The following is a 17,407-nucleotide window of genomic DNA, read 5'->3' as shown; positions in this document are numbered from 1 at the left end:
GGGTGTGTGGTGGCTGTGGGGTGCATGGGGTGTGGTGGCTCTGGGGTGCGTGGGGTGTGGTGGCTATGGGGTGTGTGGGGTGTGTGGTGGCTGTGGCGTGCGTGGTGCCCATGGGGTTCATGCTGGCTGTGGAGTGTGTAGGGTCTGTGTGGCTGTGGGGTGTATGGGGTGTGTGCTGGCTGTGGGATGTGTGGTGGCTGTGGGGTGTGTGGTGGCTGTGGGGTGCGTGGGGTATGTGGTGGCTGTGGGGTGTATAGGCTGTGTGGGGTGGCTGTGGGGTGCGTGGTGCCCATGGGGTGCGTGCTGGCTGTGGGGTGTGTGGGGTGTATGGTGGCTGTGGGGTGTGTGGGGTGTGTGCTGGCTGTGGGGTGTGTGGTAGCTGTGGGGTGCGTGGTCCCCATGGGGTGCATGCTGGCTGTGGGGTGTGTGGGGTGTGTGGTGGCTGTGGGGTGTGTGGGGTGTGTGGTGGCTGTGGGGTGTGTGGTGGCTGTGGGGTATGTGGGGTGTGTGGGGTGTGTGGTGGCTGTGGGGTGTGTGGGGTGTGTGGTGGCTGTGGGGTGTGTGGGGTGTGTGGTGGCTGTGGGGTGTGAGGTATGTGGGGTGTGTGATGACAGTGGGGTGTGTGGGGTGCATGCTGGCTGTGAGGTGCACAGTATCTGTGCATGGTGGCCAGTGGCCTTCCTTTGGGTGAGCCCCAGCTGGGGTCTGTGTTTAGCTTGAGCCTCTATACCAACTTGAGATGCTTGAAAGATGCTGTGAATTGCAGCTTATTTATCCTTCTGCCTACAGTTGTGGTATTTTTCACATTTAAATTGCAGCAAAGTTCTGGGGACAACGTGTCCAGAAGCCACAGCTCCTACCAAAGGTACAGTCATGGGTGCAACAGACAATGTGGGCGTTTCTGAGGAGTTTTTTTGGCTCAAGCACGAATGTTTGTGCAGTGGCACTGAGACTAATCTGGCGCTCTCCATACAGGGACTTGACTGTCATAAGACAAGCTTGTCTCAGAGAGGCCAGTTCCCCTGCGTCATTTCTGCCATGATTCCGCCGTGCAGGCATCAACTGCAGGAGTGCCCGTGGAGGGAGGAGGAAGAGAGGAAGCGGCTTCCTCGGCCACCACAGCCGTGGCTGCAGGAGGGGTCCTTCGGCTTCCTCCCTTCCTCTCTACCATTTAACAAACTCACCCGTTTGTGTCAGGCTGTTTTAAATTTATGGATTTCTTTTAAAACGAGATTGTATTTACTGTAGCCTTGTCGACTTTTGAGGTCTTTGGAGACCCAAAAGGAGTAATTAAGCAAACCTGTGCACCTGACCCCGCCTTCCACCCGCGTGAGCTGCCAGCTAGTTCCCTGGTGGCCGAGCTCACAGGGGCTGCCCCAAAAGAGAGCATCCTTTTCTGCCTGCAGAGGCTCTGGCTTAAAAGGTGGTGGCCCTCATGGTGTTCCCTGCCCAGGAGAATGGGGTCCTTTAGCCAGAGGATAGGAGCTGGAGGGACGGCCAGCTTAGCCCCGACAGTGGCTCCCATCGCCACGAGCCCTGTTCCTGCCAGGAAATGCCAGTGTCTCCACCTTCTGTGCTCAAAGGTGGGGAGACCCACCAGCCAGGCGGGGCGGGTGGGGTGGTCATCTCGCGCCCGGCCTCGCTGGTGGAGCTGCTGTGGGGCTGTCCTGACAGCCAGATTCTCCACACTGCCTGCTTTGTTCTCCCTTCATGCAAACATGACATTTGGTTCCAACGTGTGCCCTCCCCAGGCCCCCCCCCCCGCCACCCCTGCCTTTCCCTCCTGGCTGCCCACAGCTCTGAAGCAGGCCCTGTGACTCGGAGGTGCTTCGCAGGTACCTGCTGCCCTGCTGGGATGATCCTCCTGGAGCCCGAGCCCCCACTGGCTTCTCAGTTGCCACCCCATGAAGCTGCAGAACCACAGGGAAAGGAAATTCAGGAACCTTAGGAATTTTAAAGCTTCTCTCCTGATTCGCTGGGTGAGGAATGTGGTGTGCACTCAGGTTGCGGCCGGAGAGAAAGGCCCAGGGCCCACCTGACTCTGGGCTACCCTGGCCTCCTCAGGTCTTCAGCCGGCGCCGTCCTGCCCGCGGTAGTGGGGGTTCCAATGACTGTAGCTTCCTCCTCTCTGTGGCTTGGACATCCATTGGCCGTGTCTCTATTTCCTCATTTGCAACTGGGGTGACCACAGTTCTCAGTTCACCGTGTTTGGTAGACGTGACATGAAGTGCTGGCACCCATGTGGGTTTCCCTGTGGGATTCTGACCCGCTTTGGAGCTGCCTCCTGCTCCTCATCCCACACCTCTCCATGTTTCTCATCCTGGCGGCTGTGTCCTGTCTGCCCCTCTCAACTGCACCATGCTGGAGAGGTCGGGACCCTGTCTTTCTCATTATCTGTCTACTAAAGAACCTAGCAAAATGGAAAAACAAGAATATGTACTGGATTAATTATTAGGTTAAAATGTAAAACTTAAATAGCATGATTTGAGTGCAGCCAGCATCACCTGCCATGAGATCGGTGCCGTCTACAGGACGGAGCTTTCGGTGAACCACTGAGCTGGGAGGAGCCAGGGCTACCTTTACCCAATCCCAAAACGTGGAACATTCGAGTTTAAAAAGCAGGAAACTCTACAGTTAAAAGCCAATGTTAAGGTTGAGTCCATTAATCTAAATTAATCTGATTTTTTATTTCTTTAAATAAAAAAGTAATCCTATGCAATCAAAGTTAAAGTTTGTATATGGCTCCCTATGATGTACTACATTCCCTGAAGTGTCACAAAAAAAAAAAGAAAAAAAAGAAAACCAGTACAACTTTGGTTTCTGATGGCGATGGCCTGCTGTTGGTAAGTATCTGTATGAGCATCTTATAACAATTTTTCAGCCCAGCTTTCTGGAATTAATGCTAATGAAATCTGCCCCTGCCTTCATCTTCTATATGAACACTGAAATTGCAGCCGCCTGCCAGCCTGCTGAGGGATGAGCGTAATAATTTTCAATTGGCCTCTCAGCCCAGAGGGAACGTGGCTAGCAGGAGATTGACAGATGTGGCATGGATTATCTTGTGCTCTGAACTCAGCCCAATTTGTGGTTTGTTGCAGGTGCTAAAGAGATTGATATCGCAGCGACCCTGGAGCACTTGAGGGACCAGAGACCCGGCATGGTCCAGACAAAGGTACTGTCAGTCTCTCTTCCGGGACGTGGACCCATTAAAGGTGCCTCTCTGTGGCCATGTTCCTGAGAGGAGCACGGGGAGGGCCTGGTTTAATGTGAGCCGCACACCGATTGCTCTGCTCTGACCGGCCTCGTCCATGCTGGTCTTGCATGGGCAGGGTCACGTCTGGGCCCCCAAAGGTCCACTGGCGTTTCCTGCAACACCTCCAGATGCAGCCACATCTCAAGTCCTAGGAACTCGATCCACTGGCTCTTTCCATTCACTAGATTTGGGGGTGGGGGGAGAATGCTGCATTTTTGTAGAAAGAGGTTGACGATAAATCCCAGAACCCTCAGGAGGATGTTCTGAGCTCTCTGAGCGCTGCCCGGCCTCTCCAGGGCACAGCATCCTCCAGCACCCAAGATCGCTCGCACTTGCTGAAGAGGCCCAGTTTGCAGCAACAGGGGTCAAAACAAAAAAAATTCTGGTGAGCTTTGGCTCAACAAGAACTGGACGTGAGGTTGACGTGTGTCTGGTCTCTCTGGCCCTGAGGCTGGGGTTGGCGTGCCTTTGGCCTCTCTGCTCCTCGGTTTCATTTCGCCCTCTCTGTGCAACTGATAGGACCATCACGTGATTTTGTGAAAGTTCTTTGTAAGTCTTGGGACACTATATTTTATTGGGTTTTTGTTGTTGTTTGTTGCTGTTGTTTGTTGTTGTTGTTGTTGTTGCTTTCTGAGACAGAGTCTCACTCTGTCACCCAGGCTGGAGTGCAATGGCACGATCTCAGCTCACTGCAACCTCCACCTCCCAGGTTCAAGCGATTCTCCTGCCTCAGCCTCCCGAGCAAAAAATAAAATAAAATGCAGAAATAATCCACCAACCCTCCACCCAGTTTCCCCAAATGTGAACACCTCACATAACCACAGCACAGTGACCAAACCCAGGAAGTCAGCACTGATGCAAACCACCGACCGACAGGCCCAGCGATGCCCTCCATGCCCCACCAGGGAGCTTCCGATGCAAACCACCATCTGACCGACAGGCCTGGCCCGGTGCCCTCCACACCCCACCAGGGAGCTTCCCCTGGAGCAGGACACGCCCAGGGCGGCCATGCGAGGGGCATCGTGGCTCCTCTGCTGTCCGGGACGCTTCACGGCCGTGAGGTCTTCTAGAGTGCCAGTGGCCTTGCTCTGTCTTTGTAGAACGTCTCTTGTCTAGGTGTGTCCCACGTCCCCCATGGTCAGGGCAGGGGGCAGGAATGTCCCTCACAAGGGAGCAAGGGAGCGGCACGTCCACACCCACTGAGGCGTGTGTCTGGAGGTTTCTGCGTGGCTGGGTGATGATTTTTCCCTGTGTGGTTACTCAGTGTCCCGCAGGGAGAAGCTGGGACTGTGCGCACGTCTGTCTTTCCTTCTGCTTGTTCACAACAGCATTTGGCACGTGTTGTGAGGGTGTCGAGAGAGGAGGTGACACAGGGGACAGCTGCTGTTCCGGCAGCAACAGCCGTCAAAACTAAAAAGTTCTGGTGAGCTTTGGCTCGACAGGAACTGGACGTGAGGTTGACGTGTGTCTGGCCTCTCTGTACCAAGGAGTTCCAGGTTTCGTGCCACGGAAGGGTCCAACCATGGAAGGGTCCATCTTGCCGCACTGACAATCCTCCTGGACTGGCTGCCTAGCAGTAAAAGAGGTGGCCTTGTCAAGGCTGGCACGTACCACCTTCTGGCTGGCCCTGCATCCCGGGAGCTTCAGGTGGCTCTGAACTGGATAGAGAGGCCATGGAGGCTGGGAGAACGGGGCACACATAACCAGGAACGGTCAGCGAGCGCCACCTCAGGCAGGTGTAATCGTGACTCCACAGTGAGGCCCACTCTGGGATAAGCCCCAGGAAATCTAAATTCAAAGTAGTTTCCTCCCCATGCCTCTGCCTGCCTCTCAGGCAGCCTCTCCCTCCAGACGGGTGAGTTTGCCCAGAACACCTGCCTCTCAGGCAGCCTCTCCCTCCAGATGGGTGAGTTTGCCCAGAACACACACCGGCTTTAGGATGGGTCTGGGCAAAATCATCGCAAGGGGATATCTTTTTGCCAAAAGTGAAAAAAATCACAAGGAGCAAACCCTCCAAGCCTCCGTTGTGTGTATCCTGTTTGCCAGAACAAGCCCTTCCTGGCACACAGATGGCTGAGGTGTGCAACGGTGGTCCCAGGACCCTTCGTGAAGTGAGGTGCTTTGGGACTCATCAGAGAAAGAGGAAGCCACGGTCACAATCATTACATGCCAGGTCTTCCGTTCTACTCCATTTTTACATTGGAAGATGGCAGCAAAGACATGGAACCAACCCAAATGCCCATCAATGATAGACTGGATAAAGAAAATGTGGTACATATACACCACGGAAGACTATGCAGCCATAAAAAGGAATGAGATCATGTCCTTTACAGAGACATGGATGGGGCTGGAAGCCATTATCCTCAGCAAACTAACACAGGAACAGAAAACCAAACACCGCCTGTTCTCACTTGTAAATGACAGCTGAACAATGAGAACACATGGACACTGGGAGGGGAACAGCACACACTGGGGCCTGTCAGTGGGGAAGGGGAAAGGAGAGCATCAGGATGGATAGCTAATGCATCGATGATGGATTCATGGGTGCGGCAAACCACCATGGCACACGTTTACCTATGTAACAAACCTGCCCGTCCTGCACATGTATCCCAGAACTTAAACATAAATAAATAAATAAATAAATAGCAAGATGACAATACATAGGCACCCCAGCCCTGTTGCCCAGATCACTTGGTGACCCGAAGCTCCGTTTTCTGCACTCCAGATAACAGAGTCAGCTTCCTAGCTGCTTCCTTCTTGGACTGGGCGTCCGGAGGAGTTCACCCTCTTCCTCAGGGTGTGTGTTCAGGAGCCGTCTTGGAGCATGCACATAAATTCAGCTCCTGGAACTTCAAGGCATAAGGAAATGGGAACCATGCGAAAGCTACCATCACATCTTAATCCGGGACTGCGCTGCCCAACATCACCCCTGAGACTAAACTTCCCCTAGAAGTTCAATTTCACAAAGATAGAAAAATTATTTGGGCAAAATGCTGCTGTCCAATCTGAATGCTTGCTTCTACGAAGCCAAGAGGAGGCACCTGCAGCTCCTTTGAACGGAGGAAGTCACGTCGCCTGGTTTGGAACTGAAGACAAGGAAAGAGTGAGCCATCGATGGTGAGTGCCCGGAGACCGTGACCAGGATGACCACAGGCCCTGACAGCAAAACATCATCGTTGTGGTAAAAAAGATGACCCTAGGAGAGCTGTTTCCTCCCTGGAATTTTGGTCGAATAGAAAATATTTCATCAGCGCCCACCTGAGCATTTGGCAACCCAGTCCCCGCCCACAAACTCCATCATCTTAGAAGAAAAGTCCAGGTACCCAGAGGCTGAATGGCAGTTCAGGATTTGACACCACACGAGCTGCCAGAGAGGCAGCACACTCACTCAGCTACGCACACTGTGCAAACCCACACACCTGCACACAGTGCACACCCACATGCAGCCAGGGATACTGCACACCCACACACCTGCACACACCCATGCATACATCCACACACACCTATACACCCATTCATGCAGTGCACACCCACACTCAGCCACACACACTGTGCATCCCCAGGCACACCCCCCCACAAACACCTACACACCCACGCATGCGGTGCACACCCACACACAGCCATGCACACTGCGCACACCCCCACACAGCCACGGACACTGCGCACACCCATACATTGCACACACCCTCACAAACACCTACACACCCACGCATACGGTGCACACCCACACACAGCCATGCACACTGCGCACACCCACACACAGCCACGGACACTGTGCACACCCATACATTGCACACACCCTCACAGACACCCACAAACACCTACACACCCACGCATGCGGTGCACACCCACACACAGCCATGCACACTGCGCACACCCACACATAGTCACGGACACTGCGCACACCCATACATTGCACACGCCCCCACAGACACCCACAAACACCACTCAGCCACACACACTGCACACACCCACACACCTGCACACACCCATGCATACACCCCACACATGCCTACACACCCACCCACGAGGTGCACACCCACACACAGCCATGCACACTGCACACACCCAAACACCTCCACAGCTGTACACATGGTGCACACCCACACACGCAGTCATGGACACTGCACACCCACACACCTGCACAGCTGTGCACACCCCCACACACATCTACACACCCACCTGTACACACCCATGCACACCTGCACTGCTGCACACACCCACACACACCTACATACCCCCACACACGGTGCACATCCACACATAGCTGCATGCACGCACACACACCCGCACACATTCCCGTGTGCACACACCCTCAGCAGACACGAGGGATGCCAGACAAGGCTGAAATCACCCCTCTCTCCCATCTGTGCCTTTGTGGTAGATAATCGGTTCTTCCCTTCCTTCCCTCCACACGTCTCAAGAGTTTCCCATTTATCCGAGGACCTTAACACTTTCCTGCCCACAATGGTGTTTCCTCTTTTACATTTGTCAGTTCCAGAAGTAGAGCCAGTGATGAGTGTGTCACACACCCAAGAAGCCCCACGCCCTCCTCACTGGACGGGAGGCCCCGCCCCCTCCTCACTGGACGGGAGGCCCCGCGCATGTCCACATGCTGCCCGTGCATCGCTCTCCCCAACCTGCCGTCTCACATCTGCATTTTAGTTTCTTCCCCATTTTCTTCTGCACCAGCCCCTTGTCCTAAAGCCTGACCTCAGCCTCCTCCTCAGACGTACCCTGTGTTGTCCTCGGTCCCAGAAGCAGGGCATTGCCCAGACATGCTCCTATCTTCCCAACCCAGCACAGCACCGGAGTGACAGACACGGATTCTGTCACGCGTAGCGCAGTCCACGCTCACATGTCAGCCCCAGGCCCACAGCCCACTTCTCCCAAGGCCTCCTGTGCCATTGAAACTGTTCATTTCCGTAGCTCTCCATCTCTCTCCACCTCTCTCCATCTCTCTCCGCCTCTCTCCGCCTCTCTCCACCTCTCTCCGTCTCTCTCCACCTCTCTCTGTCTCTCTCCACCTGTCTCCCATCTCTCTCCATCTCCGTCTCTGTCCCTCCGCCCCAGTGTACACACACACAATGCCTAGTCCCTAACTTGGGCAGGGCTCAACTCTCACTGTGTGGCTTGGAGCTGGTCTACTTTTGTGAAAAGAGAAGCTGAAGGTGACAGACACAGGAAGGTGTGTCATCCTCACCCCCTTTTGAGAGGTGCTGGGGGAAGCCGCCCCGCAGGTGTGTGTGCAGCCTCCTGGAGGGCACAGGTGGCTCAGAGACACGATCACTGAGGCCCCCTTTAAGGTTCCTATTTATACATCTCCACCCAGGCCTTTGTTTACACCTGAAGGATTACAAATATAAACATAAGCACAAATAGAAATCCAAGCAGCCTCCACAAAGCTCCACGGCTTCCAGCCCTGGCTGACCCTGACCCCAGCAGCAGGTGTCCGAGAGCCACGGCAGCTCCTGCAGCCTCCATCCCTCCACCAACTATGTGGGCACCCCGTGGTTGTCCCAGGACAGCCTGAGAAGGGGCGTTCCCACTTGCTGTCCAGCGTGGGCCCAGGGGTGGTGACCAGACAGCCTGACCTGACCTGAGCCTGGCTCGGCCGTCCCACCTCAGCCACTTCTCCACGGGGTGTAGTTCTACTGGAAGAAGCCGTGGGATCTTTCTCCGGCAGGCCTCAAATTTTATTTTAGTATGTGTTCAAAAATGCTTTCTTGCTTAGAATGTCCTGACTCGGCCTCTCGAATGTCCTGACTCGGCCGCTCAAATGTCCTGTCTTTGCAAACCCAGGAGGCTTTGCACCCCTCCTGTTCAGACTGCTGGCACTGAGATGCAGTTTAGGCCGAGACGGTCATCTGGTCATCTGTTGCTATTGTATTTTACTCCTTTGAAATAAACTCCTATCATAAAAGTTCTCCAAATGCTGGGGTTTTCCCAGCCTACCTGGGATCTAGAGTGTGGGTCTAGGTGATACTTGGTCAGCGGATTCTGCTCAGAACGTGGCCACAGACCTTCAAGGACCCACGGGGCATGGGCGCTGCATCTCCGCGCTGCATGCAGCTGACACTTCACGATAAAGGACAAGACAATCCACAAGCCCCTGTCCCCTCAAACGCCAGCTCTGAGGCTCACAGCACCCATCCGGGAAGCGCCCCCTCCTCCTGCCAACCGACGCCCACAGGGCCCAGTGGGCTCTTAGTAAGGTGCTCGGCACACACCAGCCCACACGCCCGGTGGAGCTTCTTCTCCTTTGAGCTAAACAGTGTGGTAACAATTGCCAAACATGGCCAGTGAGTAGAGCACCTGTCTCTGGCCCGGTTCCCTTCCTGCTGCTCTGTCCGGTGACTGTGCAGTGTTGGAAACAGTTATGATCCAGACCCTGGTGGAGTTCCCCCGCCTGTCCCCTCCCCCGTAGCATGGATATTGGGCTTTCCTGTTGGATGCAGCGAGTGGCTGCATGACAGGCCGCCGGGAAGCTCTGCGGGATTAGCACCCGGCCCTGGGGGTGGAGCGCTTTCCAGCCTCCACTGCATGACGGGGCTGTGGGGCGGCAGCGCTTCTCTATTCTTCCCTTTAAAGATCATTTCTCAGGCTAGATTTCCAGTGTGTCGCAAGATATAAATAGATAGATGACACTTGCATGTTGCTTCCCAAAAAGCCACGCTTAATTTTCGGCATTTCCAAGCCCTCACAGAGCCTCAGGGCACTGGCAGCCCAGCACTGGGGAAGAAATGGTCTGGATGGCTGTTGATGTGTATTTAGCCTGGATCCCCTAAACAGCACCTTCATCAAACACACTTGGTGTGGGAGGGGCAGGAGTCAGCATTTAGACAGAACGTTTGCGGACCTTCCCGGCACAGCCCGACCTGAGCCCCTGCCCCCACAGGGGCAGCTCCCACGTGATTTCGAGGAGCAGAAAGGTGCCCTCTGGCAGTGCAGAGGGGAGAGAGACGGGGCGCAGGCAGATGCATCTCCCCGGCTTGAACCCTGACGTGGCCGCCAGGCTCAGTTGACTCCTTTAATGATAGGTTCTAACACGTCCACTAAGAGGCCACGTGGCCACACTACCAAAGGCGGGTAGAGTCCAGCAGACCATTCTGTCAGCGTCAGGGTGGAGGAATATGGAAGGAGAAACTGTCTTTTGTCTCAAAATGAGCATCACGTTATTTTGACTTTCTGATGTCTTGGTTCAAGCTATTTTCCATGTTTCTGTTGCACACTAAACATTCAAAACTGGAAATTAATCATCATTTTTGGTTTGGGGCTACCCTGTTCCTTAAATGATCAAGTATTGGAGCCGTCGACAGGGCTTTCCTTCCAGAAGTTGTTAGCTGGGTAACAGTGTTGTTTCCGTCCACGCGTTCTCGGCTGTAGCTGGAGTGCTGCTGGCCTGCTTTCGAGTTTTCGATAGCAGTGTTTTGAGGTGGAAACTGAAGAGCAAGAGGAAATGAGCATTTATCCACCTCATCTGTGGGAGAGGAGGCAGATACACTCTCTGGCGCTAAGCCCTGGTCTTTGGAGGAGGTAGATACGCTCTCTGGCACTAAGCCCTGGTCTTTGGAGGAGCGAATAGTCCTGGCATCGGGAACCTGTCCCTCACGCCCACTGGATGCTCTCTCGGCAGGCTGTCCGTGGAGGGAGGGGTGCCCCTCAGGTGTGCCTGCCCGAGTGGCTGCGGACGCGCATGCCCTGAGCCAGGAGGGGTGTGGACAAGGGGAGGTTTCTCAGCATGTGGAACGGAGTGGGTTTGGTCTGAGTAACAGGTGGATTTCAAAAGCAATGATAACACCACACTTCCGAGGACAGGAAACGCCCAAGCGTGACCCTCATTGTGAGTTTTAATGGCCATGTCTTTCTAGTGTCTGCACCTGCCCCTCACACCGTCCGCCAAGGGGGGCGGCTGTGAGGAGGAATCGTGGAGTCGTAGGGTCAGAAGGACAGGGCAGGGTGCCCGAACCGTTTCCTTCTCGCTGCTTCTGTGGGCAGCTTCTCCCCACAGGGGGAAAGATGAGGCTTTCTAGTGCGAGAGAAGCTCCAACGTGTGTCAGCATTGGGTCACCCAAACCAAAGGGTACACTGTCCTTTCTAAGGAAATCTGAGCCTTTCGCTTTTTTTTTTTGCTAAACAATTTATTTCTGCGAAATGGCCTGGGGAGCTGACGCTGCGTTGGGAAAGGGGGACGCCGCTCTCATCTGCAGGGAGCCGATGCTGTGGCAGGATTGGGGGGGACACTGCTCTCATCTGCAGGGAGCCGACGCTGCGGCAGGAGTGGGGGGGACGCCGCTCTCATTGGCACTTCTCTTGTCTCTCGCCCTGCAGGAGCAGTTTGAGTTCGCGCTGACAGCCGTGGCTGAGGAGGTGAACGCCATCCTCAAGGCCCTTCCCCAGTGAGCGGTGGCCTCGGGGGCCTCGGGGGAGCCCCCACCCCACGGATGTTGTCAGGAATCGTGATCTGACTTTAATTGTGTGTCTTCTATTATAACTGCATAGTAATAGGGCCCTTAGCTCTCCCATAGTCAGCGCAGTTTAGCAGTTAAAAGTGTATTTTTGTTTAATCAAACAATAATAAAGAGAGATTTGTGGAAAAATCCAGTTATGGGTGGAGGGGAATCGGTTCATCGATTTTCACTTGCTTAAAAAAAATACTTTTTCTTAAAGCACCCGTTCACCTTCTTAGTTGAAGTAATGTTGTGTTAACGATGCAGTAGCCGTATATTCAAGGTGGTTTCTAGGAAGAGTGTGCTTGTCATCTGCTGCTTTCGGGAGGGTGGATCCGCTGTGCAGGAGCGGCCGGGGAAGCTGGCAGCACTCAGTGAGGCCGCCCGGCACACAAGGCACGTTTGGCATTTCTCTTTGAGACAGTTTATCACTGGGAGAAGCCGCGGGGACAGAACTGAACATCCTGCAGCTTCGGGGCAAGTGAGACAATCACAGCTCCTCGCTGCATCTCCATCAACACTGCCCTGGGCACCATGGACGGCCCCATCAGCCACACCTGTCACCCCAAGCAGAGTGATTCAGGGGCTCCCCGGGGGCAGACACCTGTCCACCCCATAGGTAGTGCCCACTTGAGGCTGGCACTCCCCTGACCTCACCTTTGCAAAGTTACAGATGCACCCCAACATTGAGTTGTGTTTTTAATGTTAAAATATTGATTTCTACGTTATGAAAACAGATGCCCCTGTGAACACTTACCTGTGAGATAACCAGAACCAGGAAGAACAAATCTGGGCATTGAGCAAGCTATGAGGGTCCCCGGGAGCACAAGAACCCTGCCAGGCCCCCGCGGGCTCCTCCAGGCACATCCCGGACCTGTGGGGCCCCAGAGAGGGGACATTTCCCTCCTGGGAGAGGAGCAGATCAGGGCGACTCAGAGAGGGCTGCGAGCATTTGCCTCCCAGGAAAGGAGATCAGGGCGGCCTGCACGCACTGCTTAGAGCCTGGAAGGGAAGTGAGAAACCAGCCGACCGACCCTGACCCTCTGCCCGGGATCACTTAAGGAACCACGTGTGTTGACATCATGTAAACCTAAGCACGTAGAGATGATTCGGATTTGACAAAATAACATTTGAGTATCAGATTTGCCATCACCCCCTACCCCAGAAATAGGACAATTCACTTCATTAAACCCAGGACGATCACATGGAACGCGGCGCAGAGGCAGCTGTGTGGGCTGCAGATTTCCTGTGTGGGGTTCAGCGTAGAAAACGCACCTCCATCCCGCCCTTCCCACAACATTCCTCCATCTTAGATAGATCGTACTCTCCAAAGGCCCTACCAGAGGGAACGCGGCCTACTGAGCGGACAGAACGATGCCAAAATATTGCTTATATCTCTACATGGTATTGTAATGAATATCTGCTTTAATATAGCTGTCATTTCTTTTCCAAAATTACTTCTCTCTATCTGGAATTTAATTAACAGAAATGAATTTATCTGAATATAGGAAGCGTATGCCTACTTGTAATTTCTAACTCCTTATGTTTGAAGAGAAACCTCTGGTGTGAGATATACAAATATATTTAATTGTGTCATATTAAACTTCTGATTTTACATTCAGGTGGTCTTTATTTGGGGAGGAGGAAACATTGTTTCCATCCGTCTTTTTGTTTCCTAAGCCACTGGACATGTATTTAGATGCTGAAACAAAGCGTGGGCGTTTCCTAGAACTCCAGGTCATGTTGCTACTTTATCTGCAGCATTAAATGTGTACTAAGGGCCAGGGTGTCACTGAGGTTTCATCTTTAAAACAGGATTAAACAGTCTCAGTAAGGAACCACAGATAGCATCCATGCCACACACGCCCTCCGTGCACTGGCACCACCTGGATTGGGCACCCTGGGGTGGGAGATGCCCCCTTCCTCCCCATTCTCAGTCCTAGATGCTAACAACAGGTCCTGACCCAGAGAGGCTCATAGTGTCTCTCACCTAGCGCTCCGATTCCATCTAAGGACTGTCCTTCTGTCCTTGATGGGAAGGGAGACCTCGTCCCCACCAGCCACACAATCACACCCCTCCATCTGGCAGGAAAATGCAGCGGGAATATTCAAACTGTAACCAAAGAGGCAGGCACTCCGGGGCGTGGTGCAGTGACCAACCTTCCATCCTGCCCTCGGCTATCTCCGCTGGCAACAGTGAGAGACCGAGGACAGTGGAGTGGGCTCATCCCCAAATCAGGTAACTCCTAAGCAGTGCCCTCCAGCTAGAGGGGCTTGGTGTTGAAGAAACAAATATTGGATGATATTTGTTAATGCATAGGAAAGAAGACTTGATTTAGGATCAGCGCAATTGGGAGAGTGCCGGGGGATTTTGCAGTCGGGGAGAGAGACTGGGCTTGTCTCCGTCCATTTCACATTGCTATGAAGGAACACCTGAGGCTGGGCAATTTATAAAGAAACTAGGTTTTTGGCTCACAGCTCTGCAGGCTGTATAAGAAGCATGACGCCAGTGTCTGCATCTGGGGAGGCCCCGTGTGTGTGCAGAGCTCAGATGGAGAGAGAGGAAGCAAGAGATGGCATGGAGGGAGGGCCAGGCTCTTTTTAACAACCAGCTTTCATGGGAACTGCCAGAGCAAGAACTTGTCCCCCACCCCAGAGCATTAATCTATTCATGAGGTATCCACCCCCATGACCCAAAAACCTTCCATTACGCCCTACCTCCAGATTTCAACATGAGGTTTGCAGAATCCAATACTCAAACCCTAGCAGGGCTCAGCTCCAAACACCACACGGGCAGTGGGGCTTCCCAGCCAAGGAGCGGGCTGGGATGAGTGGATGGAGAGTTACCAAAAGGAAGCCTCAGGGTCAGGGGATTCTGGCTAAACCCACCTAACAGGGTTCTTGCTGAAGGCAAGCCAGGGTGACCGCCATCACCCAGGGATGGTGGAGGATGAGGGACCCAATCAGATATCGAGGGTGAAAAAATATCAAGGTGATCAGATATCAAGAACTGGGGGGGATGGCTCTTGCTAAACTGACTTTGCAGGATTCTTTGCTGAAAATGTACTTTTACAAGGACATGCACAGACCGGCCTAGAAGAAGGTTCCGAAGCCCGACTAAAGGTCGGCCAAGCAGAGAATCTTTACACCTTTGTTCTCTTCTTTCCTTTGAAAAATATAAGTTCCCGTTCTTGTTTTGTTGCCTTTTGCTCAGTAAGGACCGGCAGAGTCACCAGGTGGGGCTTGGTGGTGGAAGAGTTCAGCTGGATGTGAGGCATCAGGCCTTTAGTGAGGGGAATTTAGTTTCTACAAAAGGAAAAAGAAAAATAGTTGAACAAACTATGAACTCCGATTCTGAGCCCAGAGGGCAAGCAGTCCAGAAGCTTTCTAGCTGCTGGGCTGATGCATCTCCGGCTGGAGGGGAGCAGGCCGTCGTAAACCACAGGCTCCCTGGTTCGGGCTGATGCATCTTCGGCTGGATGGGAGCAGGCCGTCATAAACGACAGGCTCCCTGGTTGGCAGTTTGGATGCCATGAAAGTTGTCCCTATGAGCGCTGAGGTTTATATCAAGTCATCCAGCTCCAGCTTGCAAGGCTTCAGGAAAAAGGCAACAATTCCAAATTTGAAGAATGGAAGAAAATGGGAAATAGTAGTTTGGAAAGTCGTAGTCAGATGTTGGAGGGAACAAGAAGAATTCAGGATCCATTTCAGATTGCAGGTAGGTAGCAAAACCTCAAAGAGGCCAGAATCTAACAGTGGATGCACTATAGTTTTCTCCTGAAACATAATTTTTCTCTCTCAAATCACCTTCATTTCTAACCAAAATAATCAAAGTTAGACTGATTTGTTTGCAAAATAAGTTTAGTCTCATAAACTTGTCTTATTTGTATCACCGCAGCAAGAATAGTGATTGACAGGCTTTTTAAAGTTTGCTTTGCTGGAACTTTTGATAAAGAGTCTCAGATTGGACCGGTAAAGACTCTTGAGGCTGTGAAGACACACCAAGGCCTTGCTTCAGGCTGATGTGTAGCACCTATAGATTTGGGCTAATTCTGTCTTCTCAAGGTACCCAAAATGTCCTGTTTCCTGGGCCTGCCAAGAAGTGACATCCCTTACCACCTGTAAAACTGGAAACGGAGAAGCTTTTCCAGTGGGGGCTTTACTGGCCCCGTAAAGTCAACCTCAGTTTCTTAAAGTTGTCTAGTCATATCTGAAAATATGACATACCAGTCAAAGCCTTGGTAATATAACCAGCGTTTCTAGTTATGTCTTAGTACAAGGACAACAGATTCTTACTGAACTTATGCAAATAACTATATTGCCACAAAAATAAGAATACTCACAGTTTCTGAATTCTAGATGGATCAGGTAAGTAGAAAAAGTAATTGTTTCAGTTTTTATTCACAAAAGTATACTGAACTTCTGTAAACTATAGATAGGGTTAAAAAATCCTAATTAAAATAAAACATTTAAATCAATTAATACAAAAAATTTAAAGAACCACCAATGTGTCCAGCGAAAAATCATTCTAAACTATTCTCATCGATGTATTTAGTCCCATGTAATTAATTCTGTCCTGCTTGATCTTAGTTAACAATTTTATGAACTCATTGGTTTCTTCATTAGAGTTCTGGAAATTCTTACCCAGCCCAGCGGCATCTTAAATTTGTCAGAAACCAGTATTTCAGAGTGCTACTCAGAGTATTTTCCATGATTTTTTGAAGAAGAAGTAATCTTGGACTGTAACTAATGGCAAATACTTTTAGAGAAGAATTAAAATAAAAGAATAGCTGTCTATGAATGACAGAGACTTAAAACAATCATGGTTAAAAATCTGATGAGAGTTTATTTTAAAAATGATGTGATTGGCAAGGAAATTTGGTTATTTGTGTAGTATACACATCTTAATATAACCAAAATTTTGACTGATAACACATTAGATTTCTAGAAATCTCATGCAATTTTTGGAACACTCATATCAACAACATATCCATAAATATAACTCACAGAAGATTTATTTGGAAATGCTTCCTATATAATTTAACATATAAAATAAGAATAATTATTTAATATTACTCTATTACAAGGTGAGAGACACATCTTTTGACCTTCCAGGGGCCCAACTGGAAAGTCCCAAAGTTAATTTGAGGTCACAAAGACTTAACTCAGAATTTGATTTTGGGACATTTGTACAAAATGTCAAAAAGCTTAAAACACTTTATTAAATATGATATTGATTAATCAAAGCGATAAAATAAAGGCAAGTACAGAAAGTTACATAGTTGTAAACAAGAACTTAGTTCTTTTAATATTTAGAAGATCCACTTTTCTTAAGTAATCAAAGACCTAATAAAAGACAATATGAAACACAAGAAATTATCTTGATAAAACACAAAATATTTGTTTCCTAGGTCAATTACTTAAAAGACAAGGAAACTCCTTCATAGTCTCAGATCAATACTCCAAGAAAAATTTGTCATTTTAACAGATAAGACCAAATTCTACTTTTGCATCAATGTACAACTAAAACTAATTTTTCATAAAACCTTATAAGTGAAGTTATCCATTTTCAGTCAGTTTTGACCACACAAGATAAGATTTTCACAACACTTTTACAGCCTCTTTTTTTTCCTTTCACAACTGACATGCGTCAAGCAATTAAGCAATTCATTTTTACTATGCATTCCACCGTACGGCTGGATTT

At 51.1% G+C, this 17,407-nt stretch overlaps 1 protein-coding gene across 5 annotated transcripts in view; it reads left to right on the top strand.

Moving 5' to 3' along the window:
* PTPRN2 (protein tyrosine phosphatase receptor type N2) overlaps positions 1-16,139 on the top strand; it is a 1,035,582-nt gene extending 1,019,443 nt beyond the window's left edge. For 2 of the 5 annotated variants that reach the window (XM_024249817.3, XM_024249816.3), the window contains 2 exons: positions 3,099-3,172; positions 11,585-16,134. In XM_024249817.3, coding sequence (XP_024105585.2) covers positions 3,099-3,172; positions 11,585-11,656 — 146 coding nt within the window. In that variant the 3' untranslated portion in view covers positions 11,657-16,134. Of the gene's footprint in view, positions 1-3,098; positions 3,173-11,584 lie in introns of all 5 variants that reach the window. The other 3 variants (XM_024249815.3, XM_054560095.2, XM_054560097.2) reach the window with 3 other exon arrangements.
* The last annotated feature ends 1,268 nt before the right edge of the window (positions 16,140-17,407 follow it).

Source organism: Pongo abelii, chromosome 6, assembly GCF_028885655.2.
Source record: "Pongo abelii isolate AG06213 chromosome 6, NHGRI_mPonAbe1-v2.0_pri, whole genome shotgun sequence".
Taxonomy (NCBI): domain Eukaryota; kingdom Metazoa; phylum Chordata; class Mammalia; order Primates; family Hominidae; genus Pongo; species Pongo abelii.
The sequence above is the reverse complement of the archived record's forward strand: the minus strand, read 5'-3'. Positions and strand labels throughout refer to the sequence as shown.